Genomic DNA, 17,444 nt, shown 5'->3' with positions numbered 1-17,444 from the left:
CTCATTTCTAAAATTATTCGCCATCCGCGGGTTAAGATCTATTTGGGACACCCTGTATAGAAACCTGTCATTCCTTAATAATAGTCAGTGTGATAACCAGATATCACTGCAACGGCCTTATTTTACACTGCAGCACAATAATCAGCGTCAAGACGGTTGATGCAAATTGATGGCTTCCTCGACATCCCGAAGAATAACTTTCCTATTTAGAGGCGTTGCATATTTTAATAGCTATGTACATGAGTAAACATCTAGCACTCGCTATCTCAAATGATGTACTTTTACCCGGCACTGTTACCGGGCACTGTTACACAATAAGATAATAATAGAAGAAAGTTCAGAAACATCAAACTTGCCGTGTGAGTGAAATGGACTTTGATTTTGTATCTGGGAGTCAAGTTGACTGCTTAATAATTACGAAAGGTTCTAAATGAACATACTTAAATGCCTATAATAGCAAAGAATGTCGCCATTCGTGTCGCCAGCCAACAACATTTTTATGTTGTACAGAAGACGATGTTTACTTTTATCACAAACCTCGCTTTTCAGATCCTGGTGAAGGTTGTACACTGCAAAAACAGTGTTTAACATTTAAACACTTTTCTAAACACATTCTTACCTTCACTTTGTGAAGTGTTTTAATACCAAATGTGTTTAGAGTATTGATTTATAAATGTTTAGCCATGAGCACTGCTGTAGGAGCCCGGGTGTAGGAGTTTGATACGTATTTTCTAAACATGTTTACAAAGTGAAGGCAAGAATGGCTAAACGCAGTTTTTGCAGTGTATACAAGCATATACAAGCACGCATGAATTTTCCACACGTAGCAGCAGTTAACCGTCTTCTAATAAAACCATTATTTATGGCTAATTTTATTAACCCAACCGCAGAAATAAATATCATTTTGTGCCATATAAGCATTGCCAAAAGATGATGTTTTTTTAACAATTTCAAAATGTTCGATTGGGTTTCTGCTTTTTTCTAGTCATTTTATTAAAAAGTCATTTATATATCCTGCACACATACCATTTACAGGACGTTCCATGTTATGTATCATATTTGACAGAACCTTTACAGAGCTAGCTCGCCTGTTTGAAAACAATGTTTTGGAAAAATGGTATGAAAAATATGAACATCTCCTTAAAATAAACTACATGTAGTACACTCGTTAACCACCACCTCACACAAGGTGTCTCGACTCGATACGATAAATCGCTGTAGAGAAAGCGTAATTTAGGTTGTGCAAGTAAATAATGCGCGTAATAGCAAGAGAGCCTAAAAATTGCGTACTTTCATATTGGTCAAACTGAAAGCATGTGGATTTGAACCAGATTATTGTATGATATAATACAAACGGAATATTTATTTATTCAATTAATTTATTTTATAAACACTTGTTGTTCTCACTTTAGAAGCTTTTAGATATTCACATTATGAGTTTTCACATTAGTTATACGAAATAAGGACTTATATTAAATATGCACATATTTAACTGAACCGTTACTGCAACATTATACACAATTCAATATATCATTCATATGTGATATATTAAAAAATAATTCATGAATTAACAATACATAGAGATTATAACATACGAACAGAATTGCTAACGAGAATATAGATCATCGGGATAAAAATGAAGTAGCTCAGAAGATATACCAAATAACGGAGGCCTCGTCTTGTTGTCACAGATATCAAAGAGTGCACACAGGATCAGAATCAAAGTAATAATGAACGAAAAAGATGCATCTTCCATCCCAGGGGTCTTCAAACCCGGCAAACACAGGACGTTTTCCAGAAAACGTGTAAATGTCACGTTATATTAAAAGGGGATCATATATATATGGCATATACATCATTTTATTAACATTCAAAAAAGAGTTTTTGAAAACTTGCTGCTAAGCATCCTAACATAATGTTATGTATAAGTGCTGACAAAATATGTTGCAAAAATGTTTGCTAAAAATATATAACATTTTACAGCATTTTTAAAATGTTGTTGTAGGCTAGTGTTTTTTTTCATAAAACCTTGATATAACCAGACATGTTATTAAAACGTTTTGCTAAAACACGTTTATAACAAGTTTATAATGTTTAAAAAAACCAATTTTGTGTTTGCTTGGTTAGAAAGAATAAAATGTCAAAATGGTTCCTATAAGTGTATAATTATGGGGACGCGCACTCGCACCTAAGAACTCTATGGAAATGTTCTGCATGCAGATTGCTTGATCGAATATTTCTTTATAGTTCCTTTTAAGGGTTCTGTGATCTGGTAACAATGTTTGCACAGTATTTTTTTGGGGGGGATTAGAGCACATTAGACATTTTGAATTATATTCTGAATACGAGGAATGTCCTCCTGATATCAAACAATTATGATTTTATGTCAAATTATTAAAAATTTGATATTTTGTATTGAAGATACACATTTTCCCCCCAAAAGACAGGTGTTTTGGGGGGAAAATCTAGATCTTAAATACGAAAGATCAAAATGTTCAAGTGACCATCGGCATCAGATCGGATTTTCCCAGTTATATACACTTTAAGTAAATATCATTAGATCTATAAATCTTACTCTCAGGACTGTTAAATGTCAATTTTTAATAATTTGTCATAAAAGTTGTATTATTTCACGAATTAAAAAAAAAATTAAAATTATTTGATATTAGAAGGACATTCTTCTTATTCATAATGTAATTCGATATATCTGATGTGCTCTTATGTCCCACAAAAAATGCAAACGTTGTTACCAGAGCCCTGTAAGAACCCTTGGGACGAATGAAGAACCACTTGGCACCATTGTGATTTTAGCTTAGTGTGGAATATCCTATAATGAAGGATGCTCGAAATCCAAAAGATGAATTATGCATGTCTACTTATGCTGGAAATCCAATAGATGAATTCTACATGCCTACTTTAAAATGTTGATGCTATAAAAACAAGTCCTTGGATTTATTTTGAGGCCGTTAATTTAGTATTATCACGAATACCAAGAATAGCACATTTATTTCCAAGTATTTGCAGGGCTATCGTTAAGTATATTTTAAGAATATAGGCCTACACTTGAATGTGTTTAATGTGCCAAGTAATAGGTAATATTGTATATCAATTCGGATTGGAAGAATGATGTGCAGTTCCGAGCATAGGCCAATAACGGAAGTATGAATGTAATGGCAAACTTAATTTAGATCCAGTCATGTTTCGTCAACTTATTACAGATCATGCCGAGGGTTTTAGGCAAGAACTCTCTATTTGCAATAGCTGCCAGGTGCCATATTTTACATTATGAAAGCTCTGACTACAAAAACGATTCTCTTATAAATGCATCTACGGCGCACAGTTTTCACCTCGATACACCCGAATACACAGATATTTCCAAGCAACGAGTCCAGCCTCTATGCATGCAGTCTGTGTTATACTACACGGTTGAGTCCCGGGGTTGAGTGCATAGCAGCATAAGAGCTGAGTGAGATCTAGTGGAAAATAGGCATATGTGATTGTTTTTTATAAAAACTTCAAGTGTTCCCTTCATCCAATCAGAATTTGTTTATATCGAACGAAAGCTAATACTTTCCCCTGAACACTTTTTTCATTAAGTCAACAGATAACGCCTTATATATTGTCCATACACTAGCTTCATTTCAATGAGCAATGGTCAATTCTCTTTAAATTGCAAATCATATGCAAAAAAAGTTACTAATTTCGCCTGTTTTGTCATACGGTTGTAAATTCTATGAACAATGACTTTGCTAAAGAGCGCTTACATATTGATATGAATCTCTATTGGGCAGCTATTGCAAATATGGACATTAATCCCTTGATGTATTGGGGGATGTAGGGGCTTATTTGAGACACGTCTTTTTCATCAGCAGTATAAATGTGCTGTAGATCTTGAAAAGTGTGTTTAAGTTTTCCCAGGCAACATCGTGAAAGAGAAAACATTATTAAACATGGCTTTAGGCCTATATCGGTTTTTTAGACTTTAAAATGTTTAAAAAATGCAGTTATTAAATTGCTCAATTTTTCCAAACGATCAATATGTACAGATACGTGTCCTTAAATTTGCTATACTTGGAATAGAAAGCATTACGCGTTTTATTTTTAATTAAAACAAATCTTTTGAAACTAAAGAATAGAACAAAGAACATACATCAGCAAAGGAAGTTAGAAGTTCAATGTAACTCAATTGAACTTTCAGAGGTGTGCCTTGTTTCAATAATTATTGTCTTATTAATCAAAACATGCATTGAAATATGAAATAGGATAATTATCCAACAGGTATTCATCTAGTACAGCCGTTATGTACAAAAAATGTATACTTTGTGTTAAAACCACAAAATGTTGCACACAGAGGGCATACAGGGTTAGCACACTGCTCTTTTTCATGTAAACGTATTGCATTAATATTACTTTTCCCGCTTCTCCGACATGCCGTTACTAAACAATCATGCCTAAATGATTGGGGAAGAGAATTTGCAATAATATCCTGCTCGGTGCAATCTCCTTGTTCCTGAACAAAATTGATATTTAATGAAATTCAAAATAAGTAATAACACAATTCTGTGAAAAGGCTAATGCCGGGTTAATGAAATGCCTACTAATTATGTTAATTACAAGGCGTAGCGTTTTATTGTATATTGGTATTTAATTATCTTTCATTAAAATGCTTGATACAGTTTCAAAAGTTTGACGCGGTTTTAATTTATAAATATCGGAAGTTATATAACCTATATATATAATCGTTAAAATGGTTTTGTCTAGTCTTAGAATTGAAATCTGCATTTGTCTGCAATAGTTCATATTCGACGTGCTATTGCATGTATATTAGCTTACAATAACCCCCCCCCTCCCCTCTTCTCCCCAATCTCTGCAATCAGTGTATAATTAGTGAGTCGTTAAAGAAGGGACGGCAAAGGAGGTCGATGTTTAAAAATTTTCCAATGTGCACACATAAAAAAGTGTATTTTTTTGACCAAAATTACAAAATTTAAAAATTCAAAATTTATGTGTAGGAGAAAACAGCATTCTTTTTATATATAGAGTAACGTAATTTTATATTCAGGGTGTCCACGGTTCCAAAAAAAGAGTAAAGTTGGGTACATATAATTTAGACTCGCCCTGTACACTGTACACTGTACAGTGCGTCCCAGAAAAGAAACTCCGCAACAAGGAATGGCGAAGCTCTATTTAAGCCTTTGCAAACAGTAATTGCAATATTTTATTTTTTATTTCGACCCAATTGCATGAAGCTGCATGACATATTGTAATGTATACATGTATCATATTCTTAGATACAAGCTGTGGATCAGACATGGCACAAACAACTCCACATGCACATTATAGTTTGAAAGTGGCGCTATTCTAGCGGTAAGAACAGTTATGGTGTCATTTTTGAAAATATGTATGTGACCCATAGACTTCATCCACGCCATTCTTCATTTTAAAGGCATTTTGTCTGCAAGTAATATTTGCATTTGCCAAGTAGTTTTTACATGTTGAGAAACAGCCTGAAATTGAAACAAAATATCGCCTTTACCAGTTGAACAAAATCAACATGAACATGATGAACACGATCATGCCGATATATCGCGACACGTCACGTTTCACATTGCTTAAATATTGATCACAAAACGTCGGGCCTGGTGAAAGTGGTTATCTTCTGTTCCTGGAAATATACAAAGCGTCTCAAAAAAATTATACGGAGTAAAGGAATAGTTGAATAAATGTAAAGAAGTAGATTGTTTTATACTATTTCAGAATTTAGGCTAAGTTGTAACTTGCATGGTTTTTATGCGACTGCCAGCAAACACAAAACGTTTTACATAAAACGTTTTATTGTCGGGTTATATAAAGGGTATAAAAAGATTTAATAGTGTTCCAAAACCATTTTCGAAAACTAGATACAAAACATTCTAACGTAGGCCTAATGTTATTAAAGAGTTGACAAATGTTTGTCACAAAATATTTTACAATAGGCCCAATTTTGACAACATGTTTTTAAATATAAAACGTTTTAATAACGTTTTCATGACCTTTACATAACCTGCCATTTTAATGTTTAAATATGATTCGTTAGTCCCAAAAAAGTTCAATAGGCGCTAGTCCGAAAAAAGTTCGCTAGACGCCTATAGTCCGAAAAATAAAATGGGAGTCATAAGGTTCGCTAGTTTTAAAATATGGTTCGCTTGTCCGAAAAAGGTTCGCTAGGCGCTAGTCCGAAAAATAAAATGGGTTCGCTTGTTCGAAAGTTAGGATTAAGGTTAGATTAAGGGTTAGGGTTGGGTGGAGGGTTACAGCAATAACAAAGATAGACATGCTTTCATACACGCAAAAGTTCGTTAAAATAATAAAGGTCAAACAAGGATAAATATTTAATTAGATGGATATAAGTTATATGAATGATGTATGTTATATGCAATCATAGATCGTTGACCGGAAAATTGAACATTCTAGCAAGGCATTTATATGCTCTATAAATATAATTATGTCGTCCCTCCCGATCCAACACAAGAGAGTTTTCGCTAGTCTTTTTAAGAGTGTTCAAGCAAAAGTGTGGAGAATTGAGTAGAGAATTCCAATTGAACCTGTATAATGCCTATTCTCGCATAGAATTGGATGGATCCACACGATCGAGAGCGGGATCATCCGATCATCATCAACCCGCATCAATGCGGATCTCCCGGGATTCGCATCCATAATAAGAAGTGTCTACACGGCACTCGGATCCGCATCCGGGGAATAAATGCATAGTGAGTGCGTTTTTTGAACCAAACACCACTAATAAAAATAATGGTGTTTTTTTTTTTTTGCCTTGGAGCGAGTTAGGGTGCGTGTAGGGCACTCATGGCGAGGTGCGTGCACAAGAGGAGATCACATTGAAATGCATCCTAGGAGTACGCATTGATGCGGGTCCTCCTTTCTGTGTAAAGTCATCCTTATATCACAAGATTGATTGTAGGTAGGCTGGGATAAAAATATGGAGCAAAACTGGTCTGCAATATTGTGCTGGAAGGACACAGTATAGGGTACCGGGTATACCATAAGTATATAATGGCCTACCGGTATTGTGTTAAGCATAATTGTTATCGGACATCTATCACCGCGGGCGGTGGTTGATGATCTGTCAAATCTGATTTAGTCTTACTTCAGAGAAGTCTGTCGTAGGTGGCATACTTTCATGTCATCGTATAATTACACCCCGAATTCTACGTCCCCTGTAAGCACAACCCATACCTCTTACCTATATAGGTTCCCTCTCCCCACTTCTCTAACCCTCTTTCCTGTCCGAGGTGCCTCCTTCTCCCCTCCTCGCCTCCCCTACTTTCGATATCCCTCTGCCCTAAACACTATTCCACTCCACTCTCGAGCTCTCTTCCCCCTTCCCTTTCTTCTCTCTCTCTCTTGATGGTCTGCGGTTTTTCGATTATGTAACAAACTGAAATGAAAACCGAAAATGCTTTCTACAAATTTTAAAGGGTAGAAACAAAGATATGGATAATGATGTCAGTCAAGGGCGTAGGCAGGATAATAGGTAACCACGTGACCAAAACCAAAATTAAAACTCATCATTTGAAATGACCAAATGTCGCACACACATCATGTGGGATATTGAAACTGAGCAAAATTTCAGTATTTGTGATAGAATTTATTTTCGAAAGCAGCAGTAATTGTTAAGTAATTTTTACATCTTGTGTATATATTTCAGGTTGTATTTATCAGATCTGCTGCATGTTGTACGTCGTGGCAGGGTAATTTAGACACTAGTTTATTCCTACAATTATTTCTGGGATGAGTTCTGAATTCCGCTTGGCTGTTAGATATAGAGGAACTCATTAACGTGTAAATTACATTTGTATATCGATTGACTGACATTACATGATGCTGTTTACCATTTACCAAGTGAGTTCAGTTGACCTTCCTGAATATAGAACAAGATCTGTATCTAATATCCGGTGGGTCTATCTTGGAAACAATATGAATTGTCTATATCTTTGTATAGCATTTTGATCAATGCGATAATGGAATACTCGGTGCCGGTGACATGGATGGCGCATGAAGTGCCTGGTGACGGAGAGCTAGGAGAGTGAGTTGGTAGACGCACTCAGTTCAGGATTAGTTTGCCGTATACATGGATGTGGTACGTCTTGAACATGTGGCACAATAATATAGACCCTGGAAAAAAGGAACCTTTTCCAGGGTCTATGGTGTTATCATTGTAATGTCAATTTTATGTGACGCAATCAACTGTAGCTAAATTTCGTAGCAAAAAATGTGACAGGTATTATCCATAAGGAAGTAGGGCCTAGAATAGTCGGACGTTTTTCCAGACTTTTCCCCGTTGCGATACACATCGCGTTTACGGTTATCCGCAGCGATGTTCGGTTAGCTGCTGCTGTTTTTGGTCCTCGACTGTGATTTTCTGCCACTGAAGTGATTAGCGATTGCGGATTTGATCAGCTTCTCGACGGTTTCTGTAGCAAAAGACGCTACCAAATATGTTAGCCGCTGCCAAAGACGCTGTTGCAAAGGAACAAACGGGAAGACGTCGGACTGTACACAACGGCTTTTAGGCTAGAGTTTTTGTGATTAAAGTTGTTTACGTAGTCCACGTACGAAAAACTTATCCTGTTCCCGGATGAATGTTTATGTCATTGCCTATAGTCTTTTCATTTTGATCAAACTAACAATGCACCCGCCATTTCATAACATTTTAACCAATGATACCTCGTGACACGGACGTTGTATGAAGTGACTGAGTTAGAGCAATCAATTAATCCTGTTTTTAATTCGTTTTTTTGTTGTTATTACATTACAGTTCAACGTAAGAAGCTGGTCCTGAAACAACCCGGTCTGCAAATGACACAACGTACGAACGACGGTCTGTCATACAGGCAATTGAATATGACAACTAGAGCGGTTCTCGGCTTTCGCGGTTCTCAGCATTCGCGGTTCTCGGTGGGTTTGTGGTATAGGGTAGGGGAACCTTGTGTGATCCTGGATGGTGTGTTTTATTGATTGGTTTATGTCTTTGTGCTGTTTTGGCCCGTATGTGTCGTTTCTGTTCAGAACCTTGTGTGATCCGAATGTGTATTGTTTTCTTTGTGGTATTTGATGTGTTTTAAATCTATAGGCCTTTTTTGTCTGCCTGTGTGTCATGATCAATCCAATTGATCAATAGCTCCACATATCTAGCGTTTTTAATCGCGCCATTTGTTGCGTGGTCTTTCAGCGTCCAGCGTGTCTAAGCTTACGTGAGTATAACAAGCGAGACGCGACTGGAATAAATTCTAATTGTTTTGAGTGAAAGAAAAAGGAGCATTCTTTGATTCGGGTTTAAGGAGAGCAGTCACGTATTTACAATTTGGGTATTTCTTTTAAAACACCGCTGTATAGTTGATATTGAACAAAATTATACAAATCGGGTATCAAAATGCGCGTAAATAAATCATCCGTCCTTTTATGTTGAAATATTGTGAAAACAATTATTAGTTCTGAAGCTACAGTCGTTTTTATAACAACTGCGTTTCTTTTTGTGCAGACTTTAAGTGTACATGTATATCATCATACACATTTAACATTTTCATGATTTTTTTTGATAAAGTCATGTCAAGGTCATATGTGGTTAATTGAGCATTTCATGAAATATGGTGGATGTGATCACCATGAAGCGCCAAACATATTCAAGGCCATGTCAAGGTCATCTGAGGTGTGCTGTTGGATTGTTGGACGGTAATGAAACTTGGTGGGTGTTATCATCTTTCAGTGGGGAACATTTTCCAAGTTATCTGAGGTCAATTGAATATTGATTGTCGGAGTATCAGGAAACTTGCTTGGATTGATATGATATGCATGGGGATTTTGTTAGACAATTCTGAATTAGATATGCTTGGCACACATTTTAAGAGTAAATTTGTATTTCCTATATTCTTTGTGGTATTTACCAATAAATACCCATATGTCCCATCCGGAAATTAATTTACACATAAAACAAATTACCAGCATATCATGGACTACCAATGTAAATTATGAAACATGGTCTTCATCAGTGGCATTGTCTTTTTAAAGACATTTCTTGTTTGTCATTATTCAATTAATAAAGACTAATTTACAAACAGTAAATATCTTATGGAGCAAGTTAGCATGCAATAAGTTTTTGTGACAAAATTAAGAAGAATATGAAACCGAACATTTGCCGAATGTTAATCATGTTAATAGAAATGTTTTACTTTTTAGAGCAAATGGACATTACAATGTCAGTTCAGTGACCAACTGAAGTCAGGTTTATCCCCGTAGAGTCGGCAGTCCTTTACAACTTAGGCCTATTTTAAAAGAACACAACTCTTGGACCAATTATTAATATAAAAACATGTTTCTCGTCCAGGTTAAAAAAAAAACAGAAAAAGAAAACAGGATAAGGTTTTTTAAATTTTTTTAAAAACTTTGTATCGCAAATATAGGTGCAAATACCCATAGGTCCTATTAGACCCTGTATTTAGCGTATAAAAATACCTGAAAAAAGCCAAAAAGCTTCTTCTTAAATTATATTCTTCTGGTAGATATAACTCTTGGTATACCCTCTAATGATCACAGAACCTTCAAGAAATGTTTTCAAAATTTAAAAAAAAATAGAAATTAATAAAGTTATGACTCAATTTAAAAATAATACAAAATAATTAATTAATAAAAATATCTCCGCTTCCTCGACATCTTTTTTCAAAATTTTAATAAATAGAAATAATGTTATAACTGAATTTTATAAATAAAAATTAATTTGAAGCGGCCTCAAAAAAGAAAGCGGACGGGGACCAGTAACAGTTTTATTTTTTTATTCGGCCTTATCATATCAACTAATGCTATTACAATAACAAACGGTGTGAGTCATATCAAAGTTTGGTCATATTGGATTTAAAAAAAAAAAAAGATTTTAATGTTTCATCGAAAAAATAGGATGCAAAAGGACTTTTTTATTGTTTAGGTATTTAAAAAAATTAAATTAATTTGCAGCGGCCTCAAAGAAGAAGCAGTTTTTGTATTCTTCTGGTAGGTATTTAAAAAAAAGAAATAAATTTGAAGCGGTCTCTAAAAAGGAAGCGGGGGGATGAGAAACATGTTTTATTTTTACTCGGCCTTATTTATATTTACCGATGCTATTTTAATAGCATCGGTATACACTAAACCATTAACATTCATGCACCCTTAGGGGTACTACACCCCTCGATAAATTTGTGTCTATTTTTGCATTTTTCTCAAAACTAATAACACAGTGGTAACAAAGTTATGTATATTATAGGGCAAGGACTACACTTACTACACTGGAATTTCAGTGACCAAAGACAAGTGGTTTGTAATTTATGATAAGAAATAAGGTACCGCTAGCACGTACCACGTTTCCTATCATATATACTGAACCGCTTGTCTTGAGTCACTGAAATTTCAGTGTAGTAATTGGATTCCTTGCCCCAATAATATACATAATTTTTATTACCAGTGTGTTATCATTTTTTTTTTTTTTTAAAAATAGTCATAAATTTACTACTGTGGTGTAGTACTCCCTTAACTCAGCGCAAACATTATAAACTTTATCAAGTGCTAATTGTGTTTACTTTTAGAGCCAGCACTAGTCTCTTACAAAGCCGCCGTTCCTATTACAAACATGTTTGTTCTGGATAGCCACACACAGTCTGGCCAGAGACTAAGCCATCACAAGGAATGACTGAACGATAAATAAGCTCTCTCAAACAGGCGTCCAAAATAGCCTAAACCCTTCCAATTTCGATTTGTGAAGCTGTGTTTTGAAAACAAATAATGATGCGTAAAAAGCCACTCGTGTCATGACTGATGTGCATCTCTTTTTTGGCGTTTTTCGCATTAAATTAGGGTCCCGTTTAAATTCAAAAATAAACTGGTGTCTAGATGTAATCACAGCTAACACACCAGGAAAATTATAGAATATAAAACAACCTAGTTACGCCTGTTCAGTGCGAACAAGATGCACCTGGTCGGATCACAAAGATGTGATTTCCTCACGGATCACACCAATTAACCTCATGACGTCTCCAATCAATGTCGATACCTTCCTGGTAACCCAGTCCAGTAGCCAAGGAAATGTTTCTGACTCAATGGAGAAGATCATCGTCGGCATCATCTGCGGGATTATGATCATTATTGTCTTGTTTGGAAACACACTAGTCGTTGTTGCAGTCTCCACCTTTCGTCATCTTCGAACACCGTCAAATTTTCTATTACTCAATCTAGCCGTGGCTGATATTACTGTCGCGGCATTAGTAATGACTTTCTCGTTAGGGAGACTACTGAACAATGGCTTCTGGTTCGCTGGGGAATTCATGTGTAAAATATGGATGTCACTGGATGTTCTTTGTTGTACCGCTTCAATCTTGAATTTGTGTGTGATATCATTAGATAAATACTGGGCGATAACGAGACCATTGTCTTATAAAAATGTGATGTCAAAACGAAGAACAATAGTACTAATGTCATCTGTTTGGATATTGTCGTCTGTTATCTCGTTTGTTCCAATTTTTAGTAACTTACATGCGGATTGGAAATACGCCTCCATGGAGACGAACATGACCAACAACATGACCAATGCAGCAAGCTGCAGCGTTAATTTTGTCGTTAATCAATATTATGCTACTGTATCTGCAGCAACTTCGTTTTTTCTTCCTCTAGGCGTTATGTTATTCACATATTTTCGAATTTACATGATAGCTCATTCACAAATCAAACGAATATTGATAGAAACGCCTAGAGATCCACAAGGCTCCGCAAAGAAACGCGTACGAACGTTAGCCAAAGAGTTTAAAGCCGTGAGGACGCTAGGACTAATAATGGGTTGCTTTATATTGTGTTGGCTGCCATTTTTCTTAATGTACATCATCATGAACTTTTGTGCAACTTGTAAAATTACATCAAGAGTTGAGGACGCAATTGTTTGGCTAGGCTACGCAAATTCAATGATAAATCCTTTTATTTATAATCTTCGTCATGTAGAATTTAAAAAAGCCTTTCGCGCCATTTTGACTTGCAGACGATTACGAAGTATAAACCGGGAAGCAACTATCGCGGCACATTCACAATCGGATTTATGGGCGACAAATAGTCGGCGAAATTCACTGCGGAAATTATCATCAGGTTCAAACAATAGTATTCATATTAATGGAGGAGGAGGTGGCGGGGGATATTGGAATGGGGTGAGCTCCATTAAGACTTCGCCATCACCTGTGAAAAATGGGCGATGTATGTCGATAATCAAAGAGATGTCCACACCTTCGCAAAGTCAAGAACATGTGGATGAACATTTAATGGGTGAATTTATACAAATTAACCATCTAAAAGCTGACGAAGAAGTCGCTTGCGAAGAAGATGTATAAAGCTGAATTTATTCTCAGTCGCTGCATGAGCGACGTGTTTTGCTGAGCTGGAAAACTGATAGCTCCAAAATCATTTAGTTCGTCGCTTATAGCGATTGGATATAAATTCAGCTTTTCTACCAAACAATTCACTGAGACCACTGTTATGATGACGTGAGGATCTAATTCAAGACATCTAAGCGAAAACAGGCGTTAAGTAGGGTCTTCATTTCTTCTCCGGATGGAACTCATCTTAAAATGAACCATTGAAGGATCTGGAGCTCTTTTGGTTCTCCAAAAAGCGTATAAAATCTCTTTTGGTTTCCAATGGTTGATTATTCCCAAGAACCCTCAGTGAAGGCTCCAGAACAAATGTGCTCCAAAAAAGACAACTTATAACCCATGAATGCGGTATCTTGATTTTGTTTAGAGTGAAGGAGTCTTATCGCTAAAACCTCACTCCGAAGAATAATTAAAGAAAGAATTGCTACAGAAAGATCTTCGGGAGCTTTGAGGAGTTTGTTATGGTTCTCTGAAAACGGAATGATACTGTATTTTCAAGAATCCTTTTGAGGGTTTCAACTTCCAGTGCTAGTGTTCTCCATGAATGACAGTTTTGAATGTATTGCAATAACGGGAAAATTATAATGTGTGCAGACTTTCAACTTATGTGTGTGGATATATTTTGCAATTATCACAATTATGATAAATTCAGATGTCACAAAGACATGATATTGATAAAGTTAATTTATGCAAAAAATGTGAAACCTATAGGCCTACGTGATCATAAAGATAATATTATTATAATCATGATAATGTCCAGTTTTTAATTCGAATTAGATTTGGTAGTCTATACACTGTATAAAATTAAAGTAATATTTATGGAACAGTTTCGGCAAGTTGCTGCCAGAAAACACGTTAAATTACGACACATTATTTTTACAGTGTACAAAAAAACGTTATTCACTTTAAAAAAGTGCCTATGGTCAGCTGACGGATTGATGTGGAAGAATGGTGAAGAAACGAGTCTTTATAATCCAAGATTTGTTGATTTAATCTAATACTAAAAGTTTCTTGATTGTGCAATTTGCTACGTTGCGTCTGATACCATCAGATATCTTCAGGCAACTGACGCACTGGGAAAGGGATTTTCTTGATCATTTTTCACATGACCAGCTCCCGGGGACTAGACCAGCCCATCAGTTTAATAGTTGCCTGCAGAAATCTGCGACGTAGTGCAGCAAGTTGTAACATCTTTAATTAGATTCTCTTTTTAATTGATGGAAAACATTAGGATTTCAACTGAACCTACTAGATAACTGAAACATCCATCCAAATATCTTTGAACAAGTTCATTAGGAAATAGGAATGTGATTGATTTCAACTGTGAATTTTGTTCATTTTGAACAATTCCAACTAAAAACGAAGGTGATATTACTCACGTTTTAGTGACGTTTCACCACTACTATTGGCTTCATCAGACTGGCAACTCATCACATCTGACTGCTTGCTTTTATAGGCAACAGGATGCACCGTAGAGGGCGTGATGAGTTGGTCAAAACGAAAAGATGACAGTGAAAAAACCAAAGGCATGGTTGTGGTTCCCTATGGCGTATCCGAGCGAGTGTCCAGGGTGTTTAAAAAACACGGATTTTCCACAGCCATGAAGCCACACCGTACCATCCGCAATATGCTCGTTCATCCGAAGGGTAAACTTCTCCCTCAACAGAAAGCAGAAGCCATTTATGAAATCCCCTGCGGTGACTGCCCCAGTTCCTACATTGGTGAAACTGGTGGCCCCTTTGGTATCCGACTCAAAGAGCACCAGAAAGAAGTGGAGAAATTTGAATCAAAACCATTTATTCGAGCAAAACGCCAATCATCTGTCACAGACATTCACAAATCCGCCATCACTGATCATGTGGCCTCTAAAAATCACTCCATCAATTGGCCGACAAGGGCCGACAAGCCGATAAGACTACCAGGTGGCTGAAAGAAGCCACCTGGATCCGCCGAAAAGGACATAGACACTCTAAACAAGGACGAGGGGCCTACGCACTCAGCAACATCTTTGACCAACGCATCACGCCCTCTACGGTGCATCCTGTTGCCTATAAAAGCAATCAGTCAGATGTGATGAGTTGCCAGTCTGATGAAGCCACTAGTGCAGTGGTGAAACGTCACTAAAACGTGAGTAATATCACCTTCGTTTTTAGTTGGAATTGTTCAAAATGAACAAAATTCATAATCCATCCAAATATGCTATAGTGTGTATTTATTATCAGTGATTTACTACTATGATCAAATAGGAAACGTGAAAGCTAGTAATCTGATAAGTAACATTTGGCATCAGATTGAAGGTAGGATAAATCTACGTCCGTGCTTTAGTTATCGTATGAGTGAAGCTGTCGAAATAGGATATACCATTGTTAACCTACGTCCTACGTACGCTATCACTATCAGTCGACGGTGGGGATAGCAGTTTACACTTGCAGAACGAGTTATTTGCAATGTTTTTAAGGGGGTACTACACCCCTGTCCAATTTGGTGCTTATTTTTGCATTTTTCTCAAAAATTATAGCACATTGGTGACAAGTAAAATATGTATATTATAGGGGCAAGGACTACAACTACTGTACTGAAAATTCAGCAACTCATAGCAAGTAGTTATTGATTTATTGATCAAATATTGTTTTTCCCTCATTTTTGACTGTAACTCCACAACTGTTGTCTGTGCTGAAATTTCCAGTGCAGTAGTTGTAGTCCTTGCCCTATAATATACATATCTTACTTGTCCCCAATGCGCTATAATTTTTGAGAAAAATGCAAAATGGGCACAAAATTGGGCAGGGGTGTAGTACCCCCTTAAGTATTAGACGTGCGATATTATGAGAATACGTTGATCTTTTGGTGATGCAGTTAGACAAAATATTTTGTACAGCAAATCTATGATAACCCCTCTATACTTTGATCAGCTTGTAATCGGCGGGAATTATTAGGCTATTCCCAGCAAACACAAAACGTTTTCGACATCATTCGCAAAAGGTTATAAAAGGTTGTCAGAAAACGTTTAAATGTCGGGTTATATAAAGGGTACATTAATGGTATAAAACGTTTTCATAACATTAAATAACATTTGTTGGTAATTTACTGCACAGCAAACACAAATGTTTTACAGAAAACATTTAAATGTCGGGTTATATAAAGGGTATACAAACGTTTTAATATCATTCCAAAAACATTTTTGAAAACTTGGTACAAATCATTCTAAACAGAATGGTATTTTGGGTTTGAAAAAATATTTTGCAAAAAATGTTTGCCCAAAATATTTACAATAACGTTTTTAAAATGTTTTCACGACCTTTATATAACCCGACATTTAAATGTTATAAAAACGTTTTGTAAAAAACATTTTAAGAACATTTCTGTGTTTGCTGGGTGGAAATATTTTAACATAATGTTATTTAAGTGTTGACAAAATATTTGGCCAAAAATGTTTGCAAAAGTAGTTTACAATGACATTTCGAAAACATTTTAAAAATATTGTTGTAGTGTGTTTAAAACGTTTTAAAAACGTTTTTGTGTTTGCTGGGTTACTACTATACGCCGAAAAGTAGACCCACGTTAAGAGTGATGTAGTTGATCTGCCTGGTCAATATTTTGAGTGTTAAAGAAAGTAGACAAAGTATAACAGGACTTCAATAAATAATTTGTAACACTTCTGGCGAGATGTCACAAGACAATTCTCCAAATAAATATATTGATACTAATTCGCGATGTTATAAGGCCCGCCGATTACGAGCTGATCAAACTATAACCGAAAGGCAGAGGCAAATCTGCTCAAGTCAACTATGCCCCTTGATTATCTTGTTCTCTAGGGGCAACGTGTTGTTGTCATTTGTCCGGTCAGTCTGATAACTTAACATGTCATGCCAACTATATCTTTCTTAGATCTGTATTTGTCCCCAATGCTTGCAAAATTACACATTTTATATGACTAAAGGCAAACAACCCAGTAAACACAAAACGTTTTCGGCATCATTCGCAAAAGGTTGTCAGAAAACCCCGCAGAAA

At 36.0% G+C, this 17,444-nt stretch overlaps 1 protein-coding gene across 1 annotated transcript; it reads left to right on the top strand.

The window, feature by feature from the left end:
- The first annotated feature begins 12,042 nt into the window (after window positions 1–12,042).
- LOC140158193 (D(1) dopamine receptor-like) lies at window positions 12,043–14,137 on the top strand. The gene has a single exon (XM_072181327.1). The coding sequence runs from the start codon at window positions 12,048–12,050 to the stop codon at window positions 13,389–13,391; it is 1,344 nt and encodes a 447-aa protein (XP_072037428.1). The 5' UTR covers window positions 12,043–12,047; the 3' UTR covers window positions 13,392–14,137.
- Window positions 14,138–17,444: the final 3,307 nt, after the last annotated feature.

The sequence above is a fragment of the Amphiura filiformis genome, chromosome 1 (genome assembly GCF_039555335.1).
Source record: "Amphiura filiformis chromosome 1, Afil_fr2py, whole genome shotgun sequence".
Lineage (NCBI taxonomy): Eukaryota > Metazoa > Echinodermata > Ophiuroidea > Amphilepidida > Amphiuridae > Amphiura > Amphiura filiformis.
The sequence above is the reverse complement of the archived record's forward strand: the minus strand, read 5'-3'. Positions and strand labels throughout refer to the sequence as shown.

Bases quoted from the DNA above. Each gene is read 5' to 3' on its own strand.
- LOC140158193 (XM_072181327.1), top strand. From the start codon at position 12,048: ATGACGTCTCCAATCAATGTCGATACCTTCCTGGTAACCCAGTCCAGT.